General features: G+C 45.7%; 1 protein-coding gene across 1 annotated transcript in view; it reads right to left on the bottom strand.

Moving 5' to 3' along the window:
- Positions 1-21,976, bottom strand: part of SHANK3 (SH3 and multiple ankyrin repeat domains 3) — a 673,138-nt gene that overhangs the window by 123,504 nt on the left and 527,658 nt on the right. Inside the window, exon 16 of the mRNA XM_050953559.1 lies at positions 13,567-13,642. Within this exon, the coding sequence (XP_050809516.1) occupies positions 13,567-13,642 (76 nt within the window). The remainder of the gene's footprint in view (positions 1-13,566; positions 13,643-21,976) is intronic.

Below are 21,976 nucleotides of genomic sequence, written 5' to 3'. Positions count from 1 at the left end.
AGGTCCAAGACCTCCATGGGAGCCATTCTCTGAAATGCTTCCAGTTCCACATGTAGGGCCAGTTAGACAGGCAGAACTGCATGGTCTCAATGAGTGGATGAGACGATGGTGTAGGGAGGAGGGATTTAGATTTATTAGGAACTGGGGAAACACAAAAATGAGGAAGTTAGTTAAACAGAAATTAAAAGGTACCATGCCAAAATCCCTGAAAGCTGCATGGAAACTTTTTAAAGACACCATAATAGAGGCTCAACTTAAATGTATAGCCCAAATTAAAAAACATAATATGAGAACCAAAGAAGAGCCACCATAACTAAACAACAAAGTAAAAGAAGCAGTGAGAGGCAAAAAGGCATCCTTTAAAAAGTAGAAGTTAAATCCTAGTGAGGAAAATAGAAAGGAGCATAAACTCTGGCAAATGAAGTGTAAAAATATAATTAGGCAGGCCAAAAAAGAATTTGAAGAGCAGCCAGCCAAAGCCTCAAAGAGTAACAGCAAAATTTTTGTAAGTACATCAAAATCAGAAAGCCTGCTAAACAACCAGTGGGGCCACGGGACGACTGAAATGCTAAAGGAGCACTCAAGGACAATAAGGTCATTGTGGAGAAACTAAATAAATTCAATGCATTGGTCTTCACAGCTGAGGACATGGAGGAGATTCCAAAACCTGAGCCATTCTTTTTAGGTGACAAATCTGAGGAATTGTCCCAGACTGAGGTGTCTTTAGAGGAGGTTTGGGAACAAATTGAGAAACTAAACAATAATGAGTCACCAGGACCAGGTGGGATTCACCCAAGAGTTCTGAAGGAACTCAAATGTGAAATTGCCAAACTACTAACTGTAGTCTGTAACCTCCCATTTAAATCAGCTTCTGTACCAAATGACTGGAGGATAGCTAATGTGATGCCAATTTTTAAAAACGGCTCCAGAGGTGATCCCAGCAATTATAGGCCGCTAAGCCTTACTTCAGGACCGGAAAAACTGGTTGAAACTATAGTAAAGAATAAAATTGTCAGACACAGATTAATATAATTTGTTGGGGAAGACTCAACATGGTTTTTGTAAAGGGAAATCAGGCCTCACCAATCTACTAGAATTCTTTGAGAGATCAACAAGCATGTGGACAAGAGGGATCCAGTGGATATAGTGTACTTAGGTTTTCAGAAAAGCTCTGACAAGGTCCCTCACCAAAGGCTTTTAAGCAAAGTAAGCTGTCCTGGGATAAATGAGAGGGTCCTCTCATAGACTGGTAACTGGTTAAAACACAGGAAACAAAGAGTAGGAATAAACGGTCAGATTTCAGAATGGAGAGAGGTAAATAGTGGTGTTCCCCAGGGGTCTGTACTGGGCCCAGACCTATTCAACATATTCATAAATGATCTGGGAAAAGGCGTAAACAGTGAGGTGGCAAAATTTGCAGATGATACAAAACTACTCAAGATAGTTAAGTCCAAAGCAGACTGTGAAGAGCTACAAAAGGCAGATGAAATTAAATGCAAAGTAATGCATACTGGAAAACATAACCCCATAAAATTATCCATATAAAATGATGGGTCTAAATTAGCTGTTACCACTCAGGAAAGAGATCCTGGAGTCACTGCGGATAATTCTCTGAAATCATCCACTCAATGTGCAGCAGCAGTCAAAAAAGTGAACAGAATGTTGGGAATCATTAAGAAAGGGATAGATAAGACAGAAAATATCATATTTCCTCTATATAAATCCATAGTACGCCCACAGCTTGAGTACTGCATGCAGATGTGGGTCACCCCATCTCAAAAAAGATATATTGGAATTGGAAAAGGTTCAGAAACGGGCAACAAAAATTATTAGGGGTATGGAACGTTTGCTGTATGAGGAGAGATTAACAAGAGAGGAACTTTTCATCTTGGAAAAGAGACAACTAAGGGGGGATAAGAGAGTGGTCTATAAAATCATGACTGGTGTGGAGAAAGTAAATAAGGAAGTGTTATTTACTCCTTCTCAAAACACAAGAACTAGGCAAATATTTAGATGAGTTGATGTACTTCCTGGAAGACCTCTGCATACCCCCAGGGATACATATACCCCTGGTTGAGAACCACTCCCTTACTGTGTCTCCAGATGAGATAGGCTGGCCTTCAGGGGTGATGTATGTATATTCATCATGTATATTACAATAGAAGCTCCTATTAAAAATTCAGCATTGCTTTCCTAGAAAGTTTTACATTCCGAAGGACTCTTTTACAGGTCACTGGGATTGTGACAATTAAAAGAAAGAAAGAGAGAGAGAGAATGCAACATTTTCTTGCTTTTAAATTAAAGATAAGACACATCCAAGATTCTTTGCCAAAGAGTAAATTATTTTTCCATTTAGACTTTGAGCAATTATGAAGTTAATGTCCACCCCTTTAGAATTGACATTTGAACCCGTACTCTTCTGACGCTTTCTCTGAAGGGCTGGGCTGGGTGGGAGGGAGTGCTGTTAGTGCCACTCCTGGACATTATGTTAATTTAGAGTTATTGGGTGCATTTGCTTTTAGAACATTTGTGGCTATGCAGGTAGAGAACTGTGCTAGGCATACAATTCTTCTTGGGAGAACCAGAGATAAAGCCCTCTTTGCTGAGGTTGCTCAATTGTAGAATGAGCTACTAGATGAGATTGCCAACTCTGTCCACATATCTATTCAGGGGACACAATCACAGGACCTAACCACATCAGCCACGCCATCAGGGGCTCGTTCACCTGCACATCTACCAATGTGATATATGCCAGCATGTGCTAGCAATGCCCCTCTGCCATGTACATTGGCCAAACCGGACCGTCTCTACGCAAAATAATAAGTTGACACAAATCAGATGTCAAGAATTATAACAATAAAAAAACAGTTGGAGAACACTTCAACCTCCCTGGCCACTCGATTACAGACCTAAAAGTCGCAATATTACAACAAAAAAATTTAAAAAACAGACTCCAACCAGAAACTGCTGAATTTGAATTAATTCGCAAACTAGACACCATTAAATTAGGCTTGAATAAAGACTGGGAGTAGATGGGTCATTATGTGAAAGCTGGCTGATCCCCCTTAATAGACTACAAGCGGCCGGCTGGTGGGGGCGGGGTGAGTACTGCTCATGGACACAGTAGCCTGAACTTTTTCACTATCTCTTTTCCTCTGCCTCAAAGCAGGAAGATCCTGCTCCAAACCAGTCAGTACTACCCAGATAAGGGGAACATGAGATTTTACACTTACCAATCAAGTATTAACACGCAAGGGTCTTTGTCTGAATGTGTATAAAAGGTTTGTGAAATCTGTGTAAGACAGAGTCTTTTGTACCAAGGTACAGGCTCTCCTTCTTCTGCAGAATAAAGCATTTTTCCTTATCCCTGTCAGGTTGTTAATTGGCTCTCAGCTAGGCAGACCCGATATTTCGGTAACAATTACACAAAGTGCAACTATTTCCCCATGCTAATTTTTTCCTCTACTGTTACTCACACCTTCTTGTCAACTGTTGGAAATGGGCCATCCTGATTATCACTACAAAAGTTTTTTTTCCTCCTGCTGATAAGAGCCCACCTTAACTGAGTAGTCTCGTTATAGCTGGTATGGCAACACCCATTTTTTTATGTTCTCTGTGTATATATATCATCCACCTGTATTTTCCACTGCATGCATCCAATGAACTGGGTTTTAGCCGGCGAAGCTTATGCCCAAATAAATTTGTTAGCCTCTAAGGTGCCACAAGTACTCCTCATTCTTTTCTTTAGATGAGATTAGGTTAGCCCAAAAGCTGACTATTCGTAGAACAGTTTGCAAGCCTCACCTGTTTTTTAAAGCTGTCCAACTCATGGGTAAGTGGAAAGCAAGTAGGGTTTCCTACCTCCCAAATGGATGAAAAGCAGAGTCCTCTATGGAGTCCAGCGTGGACTCTGCCACACAGATCTAATTTGCTTATTCAGTGCTTAAGCATTTCAGTGAATGACTGCTACAGAAACACCTGCGATAGATAACTTGCTGCCCCTCTCTCTGCTTGTTCTCTCAGAGCCACTGGGACTCTTACAGGTGCCTTTCCCAGCTCCACCCTTGTTGGAAGGATAATTTTGGGGGTATTTCACACGATCAGTTTAATTAACTCTGCTGCCATTGTCCTGGGGTCCTGCCCTCTCAAGTAAGGGCAGCATAGAATCATAGAATAGAATCATAGACTATTAGGGTTGGAAGAGACCTCAGGAGGTCAATCCCAGCCAAGGCTTTGTCAAGTCTGACCTTAAAAATCTCTAAGGAAGGAGATTCCACCACCTCCCTAGGGAACCCATTCCAGTGCTTCACCACCCTCCTAGTGAAATAGTGTTTCCTAATATCCAACCTAGACCTTCCCACTGCACCTTGAGAGCATTACTCCTCGTTCTGTCATCTGCCACCACTGAGAACAGCCTAGCTCCATCTTCTTTGGAACCTCCTTTCAGGTAGTTGAAGGCTGCTTTCAAATCCCACCCTTACTCTTCTCCTCTGCAGACTGAATAATCCTAGTTCCCTCAGCCTCTCCTCGTAAGTCACGTGCCCCAGCCTCCTAATAATTTTCATTGTTCTCCGCTGGACTTTCTCCAAATTGTCCACATCCCTTCTGTCATGGGGGAACCAAAACTGTATGCAATACTCCAGGTGTGGCATCACCAGTGCCAAATAGAGGGGCATAATCACTTCCATCGATCTGCTGGCAATGCTCCTGCTAATACAGCCCAATATGCCATTATCTTTCTTGGCAACAAGGGCACACTGTTGAATCATATCCAGTTTCTGATCCACTGTAACCCCCAGGTCCTTTTCTGCAGAACTGCTGCTCAGCCAGTCGGTCCCCGGCCTGTAGCAGTGCATGGAAATCTTCCTTCCTAAGTGCAGGACTCTGCACCTGTCCTTGTTGAACCTCATCAGATTTCTTTTGGCCCAAATCCTCCAATTTGTCTATGTCAAGCTGGACCCCATCGCTACCCTCCAGCGTATCTACTTCTCCCCCTAGCTTAGTGTCATCTGCGAACTTGCTGAGGGTGCAATTAATCCCATCATCCAGATCATTAATAAAGATGTTATACAAAACCAGCTCCAGGACCGACCCCTGGGGCACGCCGCTTGATACTGGCTGCCAGCTAGACATCAAGCTCTTGATCACTACCCATTGAGCCTGACAATCTAGCCAGCATCTCAGAATGGAACGAAAAATTTGGGATACCTGGTCTAATACAAATTAGCTCTTTTAAAACAAACACTTCCTCAAAGCAGGCATCTTACGCAGACCAGCCAAGACTGCTCGACAAACATACAACTAAAACTACAGGAAAAGTCTGTCAAAGACTCAGCTTTTGTCACACTAGCTATTGAACATTAGCCCTTTTTCACATGGATGCTCAGCTGAACGACCCTGGCCTCTCTCAAATTCCTCCTTGAGAACCACTTATATCACAATGCCTACAAACAGCTGACTAGCTAGTAATGTCTAGGCAGAAGGGCAGAACAATGCCAGCAACTTCTGCAGTAGTGTCTCATTCTTCACCCCCGCCCTCTGCAAAGACCAGGCACTATATTTGCACTGTGTCCAGCACATCTCAGTCACTACTTCCAAATAATGAACTACGGACCCACTGGGTCAAAACTTGACAAGAAATAAGGTGTATGCCCAGAGAAGGACAGAAGAGTTTGCTCTGAGGCAGGGATCGGCAACCTTTGGAATGCGTCCCATCAGGGAAAGCTGCTGGCAGGCCTGGATGGTTTGTTTACCTGCAGCATCTGCAGGTTTGGCCAATCGTGGCTCCCACTGGCTGTGGTTTGCCGCTCCAGGCCAATGGGGGTGGCGGGTAGCGGTGCAGGCTGAGGGATGTGCTGGCCATTGCTTCTGCAGCCCCCATTGGACTGGAGCAGCGAACAGCGGCCAGTGGGACCTGCGATCGGCTGAACCTGAGGATGCAGCAGATAAACAAACCATTACGGCCTCCTGGCGGCTTTCCCTGATGGGCCGTGTTCCGAAGGTTGCCGATCTCTGCTCTAAGGCCACATACATCAGCTCAGAAAGATTGGAGGAGGAGTCTGGGTGAGATTCTTTTTATATAATCCTGAATGGAACACTGGCGTCAAGCTCTTTGCACATACGCTGCCTACCAGCTGTGCCGTTCTAGAGGACTGGAGGGGTGGAGGGACACACATGACTCCTTAGGAAAGGAAAGTGCAGAAGCAATCCAGTGAAGGAGATGGAAAGGAGTCTCTCTACCCCGATCTCTTCAAAGATGGGCTGGACTTGGACTGGAACCCAGTGCCATGAGGAACTGCCTTTTAGACACTACAGTGCTGGGCCCTAGAGAAAACTCAAAGTTTGAGGGAGGTGGAAAAGTGAGAGCTGTGGGTCTCATCCCCAAGAAACATGTGCAGTGTGGGACTGGGGAAGAGGTGGGAAACGAAACCAGCCAAACTGAAACTGGGGAGGGGAAACAACAGGGATACATGGGCACAGCCAGGAAGAGGAGCAGGGCCGTCGCCCCGGCTGAGTAGGGTCACTGTTTTTATTAATCACACACTCTGACATCCCCCCTGCACTTGATCTGTAAAAGTGCTGGCTAAGCAGCTCGCTGGACCTTCAGTGCTGATTTTCAATAAACGTCAGGACACTGGGGAAGTTCCAGAAGGCAGCTAATGTGTTAGTACTTAAAAAGGGTAAATGGGAGGACCTGGCTAGCCTGTCAGTCTGACATCAGACTCGGGCAAGACAACCTGATATGGAACTTAATTAATAAAGTATTAAAGGAGATTATTTAATTAATGCCAATCAACAGGGTTCTATGGAAAATAGATCCTGTCAAACTAACAAGCTTGTTTTGATGAGATCACAAGTTTGACTGATAAAGACAACAGAGTTGATGTAATATACTTAGACTTCTGTAAGGCGTTTGATTTGATGGTGCATGACATTCTGATTAAAAACTAGAAAGATAAAATTCACATGGCCCATATTAAATGGATTGAAAGCAGGCTAACGGATAGATCCCCAGATGTGATTGTAAATAGGGAACCATCACTGAGCGGTCTGTTTCCAGTGCAGTCTCTCAGCTAACAGGTCTTGGCCCTATGCTCTTTAGCATTTTTATTAATGGCCTGGAAGAGAACATAAAATCAAGTTTGCAGATATGTGATGAGCGGTAAATCTCCCACTGGAGAGTTAAGGGGCAGGAGCAGCTCTGGGCCTGGGAAGCCCAGCTCTGACGGGCCTGAGGAAGGGACTTCACACAGAGAGTCTCTGCAGCACAGCAGGGTGGCAGGTGGAGAGAAGCACCCTGCAGCAGGACCATGCCAGGAAGGCATTCCCAGGGAAAGGCCTACTGCTCAGAGCTGGGGCTCCCCACTGAGACTTGTGGGACAGATTGCCGAGGACAACTGCCAGCCCTGACACAGCCAGAGGAGGGGCAGAGAGGTAGGAAGAGTCCAGGGGAGAGTGTTAGCTGGACCGCAGGTAATGGACTGCTGCCTATGATACACACAAGAGCTCCTGCACTGGAACCTGGTGGAGTAGGGGGGCCTGGGTTCCCCTCCTCATGCATTGCCGCAGACCCTTACCAATAGGCGGGGCTGCCACCACAGCCTGGCTCTTAGGCTCTTCTTGCAATTTATTAAACTAAGAGGCGGATGAGTAAATCTAAGCCCACAAACCTGCTATTTCGCTCTGATCCAGCTGTTCCATACTGCACGCTGGGGGACATCCATTCACACCTGGAAACTATTACAAAGACTTTCCCTGCAATTTAAGCTAGATAATATATAATTTTCTCAAGCACCTTGAAGTCTTTCCTTAAACAACGTCATTGAGTTGATCTTTTTCCACTCTCGAGATCTCCAGTGAAGTGAGGGATGGCGGGATAAGGGCTCTCCTTCAAATTGTTTTAATCTGCTTTGCTGTACTGAGCAGACAGTACCTTAGATATTATCTCACCATCTCTGCACTCTTCAGTTTGCTGTACTGCTTCTGAAACAAATGAGGTTCATATATACTAGCTTGTCAGGCCAAGCCAACCTACGCACTCCTAGGGATGCTGTCATGGCCTGCCGGGAACAGGTATCAGCAATTCCATCCTAGGCCACTACCTTTGAAAGCTAGTGAGCTTGGAGTGCTCAGATGTGAAATCAGAGTTTTCCTTCCTCCAGAGAGACTTGGCTGCTCTCTGGCCCAGTCTGAAATCAGAATTTCCCTTCTCCTATATACTATTGGTTCACGGCACCTTAATCCATAATATTTGGTTCAACCCTTCTGGGTTTCCCCAACAGGGGCTCTCCATATCAGCCACTTGGGGGGATGCACCTGTAGACCACTGTATCTGTCTACTGCTCTCCTTGGCTGGAAAGATGCTTTCAGAAGAAAAGATCTCTGCTCTAAAGGAGCTGCTGTGGCCAAGAGGGGAAACAAGTTCTCAATATCTGGGATATTTCTATTTTCCAAAGAAAATCACAGCAATACCAACCTCATATTATTGATTATAGAGTCACAGATTCCAATGCCAGAAGGGGCCATTGTGATCATTTAGTCTGACCTCCTGTACAGCACAGGTCAGAGGCCTGCCCTGCAATAATTCCTAGAGCAGAGCTTTTAGAAAAAACAGCCACTCTTGAATTAAAAATTGTCAGTGCTGGAGAATCTACCCCAACCCTTGGTAAAATGTTCCAATGGTTAATTACTGCCATTGTTAAAAAATTACACCTTATTTCCAGTCTAACTTCGAATTACAGACCTTGGAACATGCCTTTCTCTGCTCCACCAAGGAGCCCATTAAATACTTGTCCCCGTGCAGATACTTACAGACTGTAATTAAGTCACCCCTTAACCTTCTCTTTGTTTAGCTAAATAAATTGAGCTCTTTGAGTCTATCACTATACAGTATGCTTTCTAATCCTTTAATCATTCTCACGGCTCTTCTCTGAACCCACTCAAATTTATCAACATCTTTCTTGAACTGTGGGCACCAGAACTGGACGCAGGATTCCAGCCGTTCACACCAATTCCAGAGACAGAGGTAAAATAACCTCTCTGCTCCTACCAGAGATTCCCTCGTTTATGCACTCCAGGATCACATTAGCTCTGTTGGCCACAGCAGCACTCTTGTTTAGCTTATTAACCATCATGACCCCCAAATCTTTTTCAGTGTCACTGCTTCCCGGGATATTCTGCAAGCATGCGCTCATTCTTTGTTCCGAGACGTATGCATTTATCCGTATTAAAATGCACATTAAGAACACAAGAGCTGCCATAGTGGGTCAGACCATGGTCCATCTTGGCCAGTATCTTGTCTCTGACATTGGCACATATCAGAGCTTCAGCGGGAGTGGACAGAAGAGGGTCGTCATGGAGTGATCCACCCCTGTCTTCCACTCCCAGCTTCAGGCAGCCAGAGGCTTAGGGACACTCAGACCATGGGGTTGCGTCCTGACCATCCTGGCTAAGAGTCCTTGATGGACCTATCCTTCATGAACTTATTCTGTTCTTTTTCGAAGTCAGTTATATTTTTGGCCTTCACAACTATATTTCATTTCCTATCTTTCAATCAGTTATGATCCATGAGAGGACCTTCCATCTTATCCCAAGGCTACTTCATTTACTTAAGAGTCTTTAGAATTGGATCTTTGGAATTGGATCAAAGTCCTTCTGACTCCCTCAAAGAATCCACATGCTTGCTGACTCCCTCAAAGAATTCTAACAGATCAGTGAGGCATGATTTCCTTTTACAAAAGCCATGTTGACTCTCTCCCAACAAATCGTGTTTATCTCCGTGTCTGAAAATTCTGTTCTTTATTACTGTTTCAACCAATTGGCCCAGTACTAAAGTTAGACTCACCAGTCTGTAGTTACCAGGAGCTCCCCTGGAGCCCATTTTAAAAATCAGTGTTACATTAGTTACCTTTCTGTCATCTGGTACAGAGGCTGATTTCAGCGATAGGTTAAATACCACAGCCAGTAGTTTTGTAATTTCATATTTGAGTTCCTTCAGAATTCTTGGGTGAATCCCAGCTGGTCCTGATAACTTATTACTGTTTAATTTATCCATTTGTTCTAAAATCTCTTCCATTGACACATCGATGTGGGACAGTACTTCAGATTTGTTGCTCAAAAAGAAAAGCTCTGATTGTGAGTTTCTCCCCCACATCCTCTGAAATCAAGACCAACGCAAAGAGTTCCTTTTGCTTCTCTGCAGTGGCCTTGTCTGTGGGGTTTTTCTTTAAAACATTTGCCATCAAGTAACCCCACTACAACGTGACCCGCAGGCAACCTGCTCCTGATGTACTTTAAAATTTTTACCAATTTTTGCATCTTCAGCAAGTGCTTCTTGAATTCTGTATTGGCCGGTCTTATTACACTTCTACATTTGACTTGCCAGAGTGTATGCTCCTTCCTATTTTCCTTATTAGGACTGACTTCCATATTTCAAAGGATGCCTTCCTCCCTTTAACAGCCTCCATTACTCTGCTGTTTAGCCACGGTGGTATTCTTTTGGTTCTCCTATTGTGTTTTTTTGATATTGTTTGCTTGCACCCAGTTTACCAAGTGATCCAGATTGCTTTGCACCAGTGATGCGTCTCCTTCATTATTTACCACTCCCCCAATTTTTGTATTATCTGCAAACTTTATCAGTGGTGATGGGCAGCCAGGCAAATGGGTGTACCACGCTACTCAACACCAGCCCCAGTTCTTTTCATTCTCCATTCCAATCCTCGTCCTATAATAATCCTAACACCCTTTCCAGCCTGTCTCTCTAAGGCAACAAGAGCTATTTGCCACATGCCCAAACCAGCTATGTCACGGAAACCGCCTCCTCCCAGAACCTTCAACACCAATTGAAGCATCAATGGCCCAAACATAATCCCAACATCCGAAACAGTCTCCTCATCCTAATACTAACCTAACTGTTGTGACTCAGCACTACCCAGCCAGGTTTCCCTCAGTGCAACTCAATCTGTTACCAAACACTAGCCACCCACAGTGACTTCACAGGGTGCAGCCGACGAAGTGGGTATTCACCCACGAAAGCTCGTGCTCCAAAACGTCTGTTAGTCTATAAGGCACCACAGGACTCTCTGCTGCTTTCACAGATTCAGACTAACACGGCCACCCCTCTGATACTTCACAGGAATTGCTGCACTGGACCAGACCTATGGTCCATCTAACCCAGTCTCCCATCTCTGATAGTGCTAAATATCAGCTGCTTCAGGAGAATGTACAAGAAACCACATACCCAACAGTTTTGGAATAATTGGCTCATATTTGACTTTTTCTCCTTGTTAGTAAGCATTTGGCTTATTCTCGGAAGCATGAATGTTTTATCGCTTTCATCCTATCTAAAGTAATACCTAATCCTTTCTGCAATCTTGCTAAACTCTTGATCTAAATGATAACTTGTGGCTTTGAGTTTAACATGTCTGAGTTCATTATGTTTTATGTAAAAAGTATTTTGTTTTATCAGTTTTGAACACACAGTATTTCAGTTTCATTGAGCATCTGCAGGCTGGTCTATGCTACAAATGCTTTGCTAATAACGTTATATCGGTATGCCTTTGTCGGCAGAGCCCCCTGCTGGAGTCACCGGTTAAGCTGACAGGAGAAGGAATTCTGACGGCTTAGCCAAACCACTGCCCCACAGGACACTAATTAAGTTGACAGAAGTACTCTGCTGTTGGCAAAGCCTCATCGACATGATGGGTTTTCCCAGAACAGCGAAGTCAGCTAGGAGGTGTGATTTTTTTTTCACATTTCTTGTCAACACAGTGATGCCAGCAAAACTTTATAGCACAGGCTAAGCCTTTGTGTTATTCTATTATTAGAGAGTAAATAGAAGTATCCAGGTTAGCCATAACTTATACACTCTCTTCTCATTCCAAAGTCTTTCCATGCTCTTGGTCATTTTCACCACTGGGCCCTTTCTGTTTTTGCGCTCTCACTCTCGCTCTCATTTGAGATGGAATGACCAGAACTGAATACAGCATTCCAAGCTGTATCTTCCACTTATATAACGATATTACAACAATTTCAGTAATATCTTCTGTTCCTTTCTTTATACAACCTAACATTTTGTTTGCTTTTTGACTGCCACTGTGCACCAAGCCGATGTTTTCACTGAGCTGCTCACAATGATACCAGGTCTTTAGTCTTAAGTGATCACAATGAAGTTATAACTCAGTAATACGTATGAGCAGTTCAGATGGACCCTTCTGATGTTCAGTACCCTGCATTTGTCAAAAGTGAATTCCATCTGCCACTCATCTGACTATTCACCTAGCTTGGTTAAGTCCCACTGTCCACTGGCTTAAATAATTTTGTGTCATTTGCAAATTGCCACTCATTATTCACAGCTTTTTTCAAGATGTTAAGATACCAAAGAAATGCAACATTAGACCTAGCACAGACCCTGGGGAATCCCCACTATTGACATACTGCCATTTTCTGTCTCTTAGTCAGTTTCTGATCTATGGCAGATTTGCTTCGTACCCATGACCACATAGTCCCCTTACCAGCCCGTCTTGAGGGACTTTGTCAAAGGCTTTTTTGTTGTTGAAAATTCATATAAATTACATCTACCAGTTCTCCCCAGACGCCAGCTGCCCAGACGCCGCACTGATGGTCTTGTTATCAGAACCTCAACAGAATAACATTCACTCTTTTGTTGACACACGTGAAGGATTTCAAAGCAGTTGGAGAGATTGTTTTCCTATAAAGAGCTGTGACAATTTGTTCATATCGTGTTCTGTAATGCCTAGCCCATTCTCCTGCACCGACCAATACCTTATACAAGCATGGGTGCCTAGGAGCAAGCAGAGATCACATCCTCAAAGCACCACCATGCCTATCCCCTTCCCTAGACAGTCAAACACCTCACATAAAAACCCAGCTCCAGGGGCAGCTTTGCATTCAAACACCAAACCAAGTCCTAGGACCCCTTCCATTCCTAATGTCTCCCAGCCACACGTCGCCCAGGCCAAGCATGGCTGTATAACAACAGAGACCCCGTTCTCTTCTCTATTTCCATGCTGAGTGCTGTAACTGCTTACATTTTATCTTGGGGTTGTCTCAAATGCAGCAAACCACACACCACCTCCAGACCTCCAGCCCCAGAACACTCCAGCCCTATCTAAACGATGGCATTTCTAACATACCTCTCACTGTTTTATCTCACACATGCACACAGCATCCTTTCTGTCCTTCTCCAGCAGAGAACCAGAGCTCTCCATCCCTGCCTAATGCTCAGGCTCCAGCCCCCAGGACGCCCAACACAATTCCCCAACATGAGTCACTAGGAAAAAAAAAAGACACTTCTCTGACCCCTACCCCTCTGCCACCAAAAGTACTTTTATTCCTAATCTCGGGCACCAATCTCATAGTCATCACTTATCTCAGCCTTTTTCCTAAAGAACTCCGCTCCTGGACTGTCAGTGTAGAATGTGGATTGACTGAAGGAAGCTCCCTTCCCATGATCTACTGCAACACAAATCAAGGAGATACCAGTCCCATGGGCTTTAACTATACCCCATTTTCTCATCTCTCACCGAGAGGTAGCCTGGCACTTACCTGTGGGAAGTGAAGTTGTCATATGAACCCACAGTGTAATGTCGGAAGAGACGCTTTGTCCTATCCTCTCTTGTTTCTGTAAGAAAAAAGCAGAGATTTCTCATGCTGCTGAAAGATGGGATCAGAACCATCTTCCTGAAAGTACGTGACTGTGTGAGCAGACATGCACATGCTCCTCTACCTGCTCCCTCCAGGTACGTGTCTACACAGACACCCATTCATGCATACATACGCCTCTTCATCTCCATACGTACCCATACAGACTCATTTGCAGAGATCCCACACGCATACTCCTCTGTCTCAGAATGTGTCCATACAGACACACATGCACTCTTCACTTCTTAAAGTGTCTCTGAGCACAGATTCACATGCACACAACAGAAAAGAGTTTTCTACAAGGACTTTTCAATACAGCTTCCAATCTACTGACTGACAAGCATCAAAGGGGCAGGAGGGATAGCTCACTGGTTTGAGCATTGGCCTGCTTAAACCTAGGGTTGTGAGTTCAATCCCTGAGGCGGCCGCTTAGGGATTTGGGGCAAAAATTGGTCCTGCTAGTGAAGGCAGGGGCTGGACTCCAAGACCTTTCAAGGTCCCTTCCAGTTCTAGGAGATTGGTATCTCTCCAATTATTTATTATAAAGGTTTGTCCCAAAACATATTGAATGTTCAGAAACCCACATGGAATAAGGTGCAGGCAAGACACATTCTCATATGCCGTTGATCCACCTCCCACTGATGTCACTGGGAGTCGGACCAGGCCCTTAGGTCTGGAGTTTAAGTTCAAACACATTTGGTGGGTGTAGAAACTGTTGCAATAAAACATCTGTGGCTGGCCTGGGCTTGCACTGAGGGTGATAAAAATGCAATGCAGACATCCATGCTTAGGCTGGAGCCTAGCTTCTGGGGCCAGCTCCCTCGTCGGGCCCAGAACCCAGGCTCCAGTGCAAGCCCAAACCTCTACACTGCAATTTCATAGGCCTGCAGCCCGAGCCCTGTGACCCTAAGTCAGCTGACATGGGCCTGCTGCAGGCGCAGACATGCCCATAGATTCCAAGGCCAGAAGGGACCACTGTGATCCTCTCGTCTGACCCCCTGCACAGCACAGGCCACAGACCTGCCCCACAATAATTCCTAGAGCAGAACTTATAGAAAAAACAGCCAGTTTGGGTTTAAAAATTCTCTGGGATCCTGGGTGAATTGTTCCAGTGGTTAATTACTCTCACCGTCAACAATTTACCCCTTATTTCCAGGCTGAATCTGTCTAGCTTCAGCTTGCAGGCACTGGACTGTGTCACACCTTTGTCTGATAGACTGAAGAGCCCGTTACTAACTATCTGTTCCCCATGCAGGCACTTAGAAAGAAGTCACTCCCTCACCTTTGCTTTGTTAGATTCAGTGAGCTCAATCTATGTAGCTTATTACTATAATCGTGGTCATTCTCCTGGCTCTTCTCTGACCCCTCTCCAATTCATCAGCATCTTTCTTGAACTGTGGGCAGCAGAACTCGCTGCTTCTTGTGGAAGACACTGCTGCTAAGAGAAGTGACCTCAGCCACCTGTGGGGGACGAACGGCCAAGAGAAGTGGCTACAGTACATGCAGGGAGAGGAGGCTACGGGCCAGGGCAGCTCAGAATGCAAAGACAGTGAATGAAAGCAACACCAACTAAAACACTTCAGCAGCACAGCTGCACCCTAGCGCTTCAGTGTAGCCACTCTCCAACCACGAGGGGAGTCCTCCTTTGCTGTAGTTAATCTGCCTCCTCAAGTGACGGTAAGCAGGCTGCTGGAAGAATGCGTCTGTCAGTCTTGCAGGGAATACACCGGGGATTAGGCTGCATGACTATGGCTCTCGGGGTCTAGGCTGTTCACACCCAAGAGACGCTGCTATGCCGATGTAAGTTTTCAGGGTAGACCAACCCCAACAAAGCAGATAGAAAGTAATAATGCCAATGCCGGTGTTATTCTAGCAATCTACGGGGCACTCTACACTGGGCTGCTGCACCTGGTTTTGGTCACAGCACCTCAAAAAACACCTAACAGAAACAGAGGGTGCAAGAAAAATGATTAGAAAGCTGAAGAAACTTCCCTGTTGGGGAGCTGGAAAAGATATGAACTGTGTTAAGACGTGACATGACAGAGAGATACAAAATGACAGAGAGAGAAGGTAAATCAGCCGCTTCTATTCACCCTCTCTCCTAACACAGTTACTGGAACTCCAAAGAAATGCTACAAAGCAACAATTTAAAACTATAGAAGCAAGCACTATTTTACTTACACGACCCATAATTAATCTGCAGGACTCGCTGCCGTAAGATGCAATTGAGGCCAAGACGTAAATAGGATTCAAAAATGGATTGATGGTTACACAGAATGAGAGCCTCTATGGTTACTTGAGACACGGAGTCTTTAAAGCAAAGATATAAACCCGCCTGCTTCGGGGCATAAGCCAACAGCCTACTGATGGGGCCTGTGAGAGGCTTCCCTGTGATCAGGTTATTCAGTAAATTGCCCAGTACAGAGTTTCTTGTCCCTCCCTCTGAACAGCTGGTTCTGGTCACTCTCAGAAACCAGATACTACATTAAAGGAGCACTGGTCTGATCTAACCTGGCAGCTCCCATGTTCCACAGCATGTGGAGAGGGGCAGGGAGAGGGAGAAGAACAAACCGGATGGGAAGGGAGGATGAACTGAAGGACAAAACTAGACAGCGAGAGGTGCTTTTCCTCCACAAAGGACACAACAAACATTTCTTATATTCAAAACATTCAGAAACACACATCTGCTAAATAAGCAGCTGCCTTTGTCTGTCCCAGGGATGCTGAGTAACCAGGAATGGGAGAGGACGTGCTCTGTGCAATGGTGAAGGGGGGCAGGTGTCCGGGATGATCTCGCTGTTAAGATATGAACTGCCTGATGAAAACTTTGACGAGCCCAGTTGTGGGACCAGGGCAGTTAGACCTTTGAGTGGCCCTCTAGGACAGGAACAGCCCTGGCCTGACTCTCAGAGGCGGGGATCAAAAACACACCCTTCCAGGAACAGCAGCTCAGGAATGAGGCGGTCCCTGCTCACCGGTTTGGGGTACCCATCCCATCAACGTGCAGCTTAGCAAAGGGCTGCACTGACCGACCCTCACAGATCAGAGTCAAACCCTAGCATCTCTTGGGTACGCTGACAGGATGGGGCTCCACCGAAGCATTCACAACTCCAGCTTCCTGCCTTACGACTGTTTCATTAGAAAAGAGTGACGCCAATGTGATACGGCTGTTAAAAAAGCAAATGCGATTTTGGGATGCATCAGGCGGGGTATTTCCTGCAAGGATAAGGATGTGTTAGTACCGTTGTATACGGCGTTGGTGAGACCCCATCTGGAATACTGTGTGCAGTTCTGGTGTCCCATGTTCAAGAAGGATGAATTCAAACTGGAACAGGTTCAGAGACGGGCTACAAGGATGATCCGAGGAATGGAAAAACTGTCTTATGAAAGGAGACTCAAAGAGCTTGGCTTGTTTAGCCTGGCCAAAAGAAGGCTGAGGGGGGATATGCTCGCCCTATATAAATATATCAAGGGGGTTAACGTTAGGGAGGGAGAGGAATTATTTAAGTTTAGTACTAATGTAGGCACGAGGACGAATGGGTATAAACTGGATATTAGGAAGTTTAGACTTGAAATTAGACGAAGGTTTCTGACCATTAGGGGAGTGAAGTTCTGGAATAGCCTTCCGAGGGAAGTAGTAGGGGCAAAAGACTTTCCTGGCTTTAAGACAAAGCTTGATAAGTATATGGAGGGGATGTTATGATAGGATCGTTAATTTGGGCAATTGATCTTGAATTACCACCAGACAGGTCTGCTCAATGGTCTGCGGGGAGATGCTGCATGCGATGGGTACTGAGTTGCTGCGGAGAATTCCTTCTTGGGTGCTGGCTGGTGACTCTTGCCCACATGCTCAGGGTTTAGCTGATCGCCATATTTGGGGTCGGGAAGGAATTTTCCTCCAGGGCGGATTGGCAGGTGCCCTGGAGGTTTTTCGCCTTCCCCTGCAGCGTGGGGCACGAGTCGCTTGCTGGTGGTGTCTCTGCAGCTTGAGGTCTTCAAACCATTTTTGAGGATTTCAATAACTCGGTCCTGGGATAGGGGTTGTTATAAAATTGGATGGGTGGGGTTCTGTGGCCTGCCTTGTGCAGGAGGTCAGACTAGATGATCAGATTGGTCCCTTCTGACCTATGAGTCTATGAGTCTATGAGTCTATGAGTGCAGGTTACGTTGGACAAGTGGAACTTCATTAACCCCGGTGCACTGCTCTGTACCTCTGGCCGAGTTGCCTCCAGCATTCCCTGTGTCTTCCTTGTGTCCTGCCAATAACAGTCCCTCCACGGAACATGGGCCCTCCAACTCCAGTCCCATGAATCACGATACATCTTCCCTATTTTTGAACATTTTAACAATCATTAAAAACAAATAACTGATGTCCAGACCCTTACCCCGTGCCCCTTTGGCCAGAGATTGCTAGCACATAGAATCATAGAATATCAGGGTTGGGAGGGACCTCAGGAGGTATCTAGTCCAGCATACCCGCGCTGGTGTCTCGTCTGTAACACAGACTCAGCTGCTTACACAGTCTTTGAGATAAATGGTCTTCTCACCAGAAGTGACCTATCTCTGTCTCTCTGTGGAGTCTCCCTCTTCCCTGTGGGGCTGCCTCTGGGTGGTTCTCTCTTTATCCATCCAGTGATGAGCTCTGTATTTCTGTCAGCTCTCTCTAGGGGCTGTGTCTGCTGGCTCCTAAGTGTCTCCTGTTCCTTCAGTTCACGTGTCCCTCTTATGTAGTCACTTTGTAGGATCTGGACCCCTCACAACTCTTTTAGTCCACTTCTGCTGGTGTCTCTCTAATGGCTGAATCTTCACAGAAGTGCCTGTCTCGAAGGCTGGCAGGTCCTTGGCTGACCTGTCACACTCTAGTTCATGCTTTCTCTGTTGGCCAGCTCCTCTGAGCGGCATCTTCATCCTTCTTGCTGCAAGAGGTCTCCTCTCCTTGATACCAGGATTTTGTTCCTTCCCCACACCGCCTGTGCTGGCCTGTTTTGGTATTCCTGTGTGCCAAAAATGCTAACAAGTGATCTGATCCAGAAGAAACAGCCTCTTGGTTGTTTTCACAGCTGATTCCACCTTACCATTACTCTGTGGGTGTGCTGGGAAGGAGGTGTTGTGGCCAAACTCCCACCTTTGTGCAAATTACTTGAATTCTTCCATGGTAGATTGGGGTTTGTTGAATGTTGTCAGTGAATATAGTGTCCGGAATGCCACATCTCATAAAGACAGCCTTCAGTTGTTCATAGATACATATGAACCTTACCAGGCCAGAAGGGACCATTGTGATAATCTATTGTGACCTCCTGTGACACTGGCCAGAGAACTGCCCCCAAATGATTCCCAGGGCAGTTTTTTTAAGACAAACATCCAATCTGGATTTAAAAACTGTCAGTGATGGAGAATCCACCACAACCCTTGGTAAATCGCTTCAATGGTTAATTATTCTCACTGTCAAAAAACTGCTTTATTTCCAGTCTGAATTTCTCTAACTTCAACTTCCAGCCATTGGATTGTGTTGTAGGTTTCTTGGCTCATTATTAAATATTTGTTCCTCATCTACGTATTTGTAAACTGCAATCAAGTCACCCTTTAACCTTCTCTTTGTTAAGCTATAGGGCATGTTTTCTAACACTTTAATCATTCCTATCGATCTTCTCTGAACTCTCACCAATTTATCAACACCCCGTCTTGAATTACGGACACCAGTAGTAGACACATTCCAGCAGCAGTCACACCAGTGCCAAACACAGATGTCAAATAACTTCTCTGCTTCTCCTTGAGATTCACTTGCTTATGCACCCAAGGATCACTTTAGCCCTTTTGGCCACAGCATTGCACTGGGAGCGCATGATCACTGATTATCCATCATGACCCCCCACATCTTTTACAGAGTCACTGCTTCCAGAATAGAGTCCTCCATTGTGTAAATATGGCCTTCACTCTTTGTTCCTAGATGGACAAATTTACATTTAGTTTGCCAATCAGTGGCCTGCTTCTTGTATCATGCAGGGCAGCAACCTCCCAAAAATCTGAGAAGTAGTCCACTGTAGTCAAGCTCTGCTTTTTCCTGGAGGTAAGTAAGTCCGCTACCACCTTTTCCTCTGGCCGGGTGGGCAGCTCCTGTGGCAATGGACTCTGCTTCTGCTGGCAGTCATCACCCAACAGGGGGGTATCACTCCCCTCTATAAAGCTGCAAAGTTGGGTATTCGTTCCCAGCCAATAACTCACTCTCGAGGCCATCTAGGGTAGCTGTCAATGCCTAGGTGTGAGGTGTGCATTTTCTGCACAACATCCTTAGGTAATGAGGTGAGACAGCACATTTCTGTCCTCGAAACATCATTCCACCCTACACATTCAATTCATCTTTATTGTGAACATAGGATTGTACTCCTAGAGTACCCGGATTTTGTCTTCTGGCCACCTGCTAGTATCACTTTCCTGACTGGCTGTAGCTGGGTGCCCTTTTCCATAGCCTCTTTGGTTTCCATCAGTTTCACTGCTGAAACTGGAGATTGACTCCATTAACACACTGCACTATGTTCTGATCCCCTTCCCCCAACTCACCAATGCTGGGTATATATGGCCAGCTCGGGCTGCCAGCTAACTCCAGTAATCATCCTGGACAAGATCGGAGCTCTCCCTGATAGTGCTGGAGGTGCATCCACATGCACTGCAATCTCTCTGGAGCCCTCAGAAGGGGCTTTGCCATGATTATCTCTAGTGATTAGTGGTCTGATGGCACTATTGCTGGGCAGCCCTAGGGGCACTGATGGAATTGCTCCACTCCAAATGCCACAGCCAGAAGGTCTTTTACTATTTTGGTATCTCCTTGTTCTTTCTCTGACAGGATTCAACTGGCTAAGTGACTGGCTGCTCCTACAAAAGAGCTATACTCAATCCATTTCCCAATTTATCACACTGGAGTAGCAGTGGCTCTCCTTGCCAGAAGTACACTGTTGAAGTCAGATTTTTTCTGGCTTGAGTTTATGTTCTTATCCCTGCATAGCTGCAAAAAAGCTTGTAGTTTTGTGTTGTGGTCTTGTTCTGTCATTACTCCCTTCGCCTACGACAAGGATATTATCTGCAATTACTCTCACCCCAGCCAATTCTTCCAATGCTTGTCTGAGCCTTCTCTGGAATTTCTCCGGTGCAGGGCTTATACCTACTGGCATGCACAGCCATCTGTAGCAATCAAATGGGGTTGCGAAGGCTGTCAGCATGCTGGACTCTTTATCCAGGCTGATGTGCCAAAACCCATTTCCTTACACCATATACTGTAAGGATTCTGCCTTTGGGCAGTTCTGGCAAGATGTCATCAATGATAGGCAGTGGATAGTGGTATCTTCCCAAGGCCTGGTTCACCAGCATTGGGCCTGTGCAGATACATAATTGCCTGATGGCTCCTTTATCACCATCATTCTGCTTACCCAGGCCCCACTGGCCCCTGCAGGTGCTACGATACCCTGGCTCTGTAGATGGTCATGTTCCAGGCATGCAGGATTACATAGTGCCACTGGAATTTTCCTTCCTGGTAAGCACAGGTTTCACTGTGGGGCCTACTTCCAGTCACAGCTTCCCTTACAGGCACCCATTGCCTTTGAAAACGTGCCTGTGGGCTTTTAAAATTGTCTCCATTGTCCATGGAAGCGCCCCTTTTGCTTCTTGCACTGCAGCTATAAAGTTCTGATGCTGCACCCTGACTAGGTCCATGGCTTGTATGGCAGTATTCCCCACAAGAGAAATGAGGTGCTTCCTATCCACCATCACAAACTTCAGCTGCCCGTTTGTCATTTTTCAGGAGAGTTACTATGAGATCTCATTCTCCTGCGAGCTGCATTATGCTCGTATTGTACATTATTAGATTGCCACTGTCTTTTTCATGGGGGTGATTGAATCCAGTTCACCCCAAGGAACCGCGCTGCAGAAGGTCCTTCTATCCAGTGAAACTGCCTCGGCTGTTTCTCTATTATGCATGGAAGTTGGTATCATTCCTTCTTGGTTTCCTGTCGCAACAGCCTGAACATGATATGCTCTTAGACTTGAGAGAGTCATGATGTCATCACTGCTGGTTGATGTGCCAGCCCCCACTTGTACTTGTCTGACTGAATCATTCTGAGACCTTCCTCTGCTCTTGCACACATGGCTCATACGATTCAACCTGCCACGTTCCTTGCAATGCTGGCCTAGTGCAGGGCACGTCTCCTTTATCAGCTCAGGCTGTTTCCCACAGTCAATGCATCTCGCTATGGGTATGGAACCCTGGCCGCCTGCTCTTCCCGCGTGTACTTCTGGGGGTGTCATGCCTCCCAGGGTTTCCATC

This window comes from Gopherus flavomarginatus, chromosome 1 (assembly GCF_025201925.1).
Source record: "Gopherus flavomarginatus isolate rGopFla2 chromosome 1, rGopFla2.mat.asm, whole genome shotgun sequence".
In the NCBI taxonomy this organism is placed as follows: Eukaryota; Metazoa; Chordata; order Testudines; family Testudinidae; genus Gopherus; species Gopherus flavomarginatus.
The sequence above is the reverse complement of the archived record's forward strand: the minus strand, read 5'-3'. Positions and strand labels throughout refer to the sequence as shown.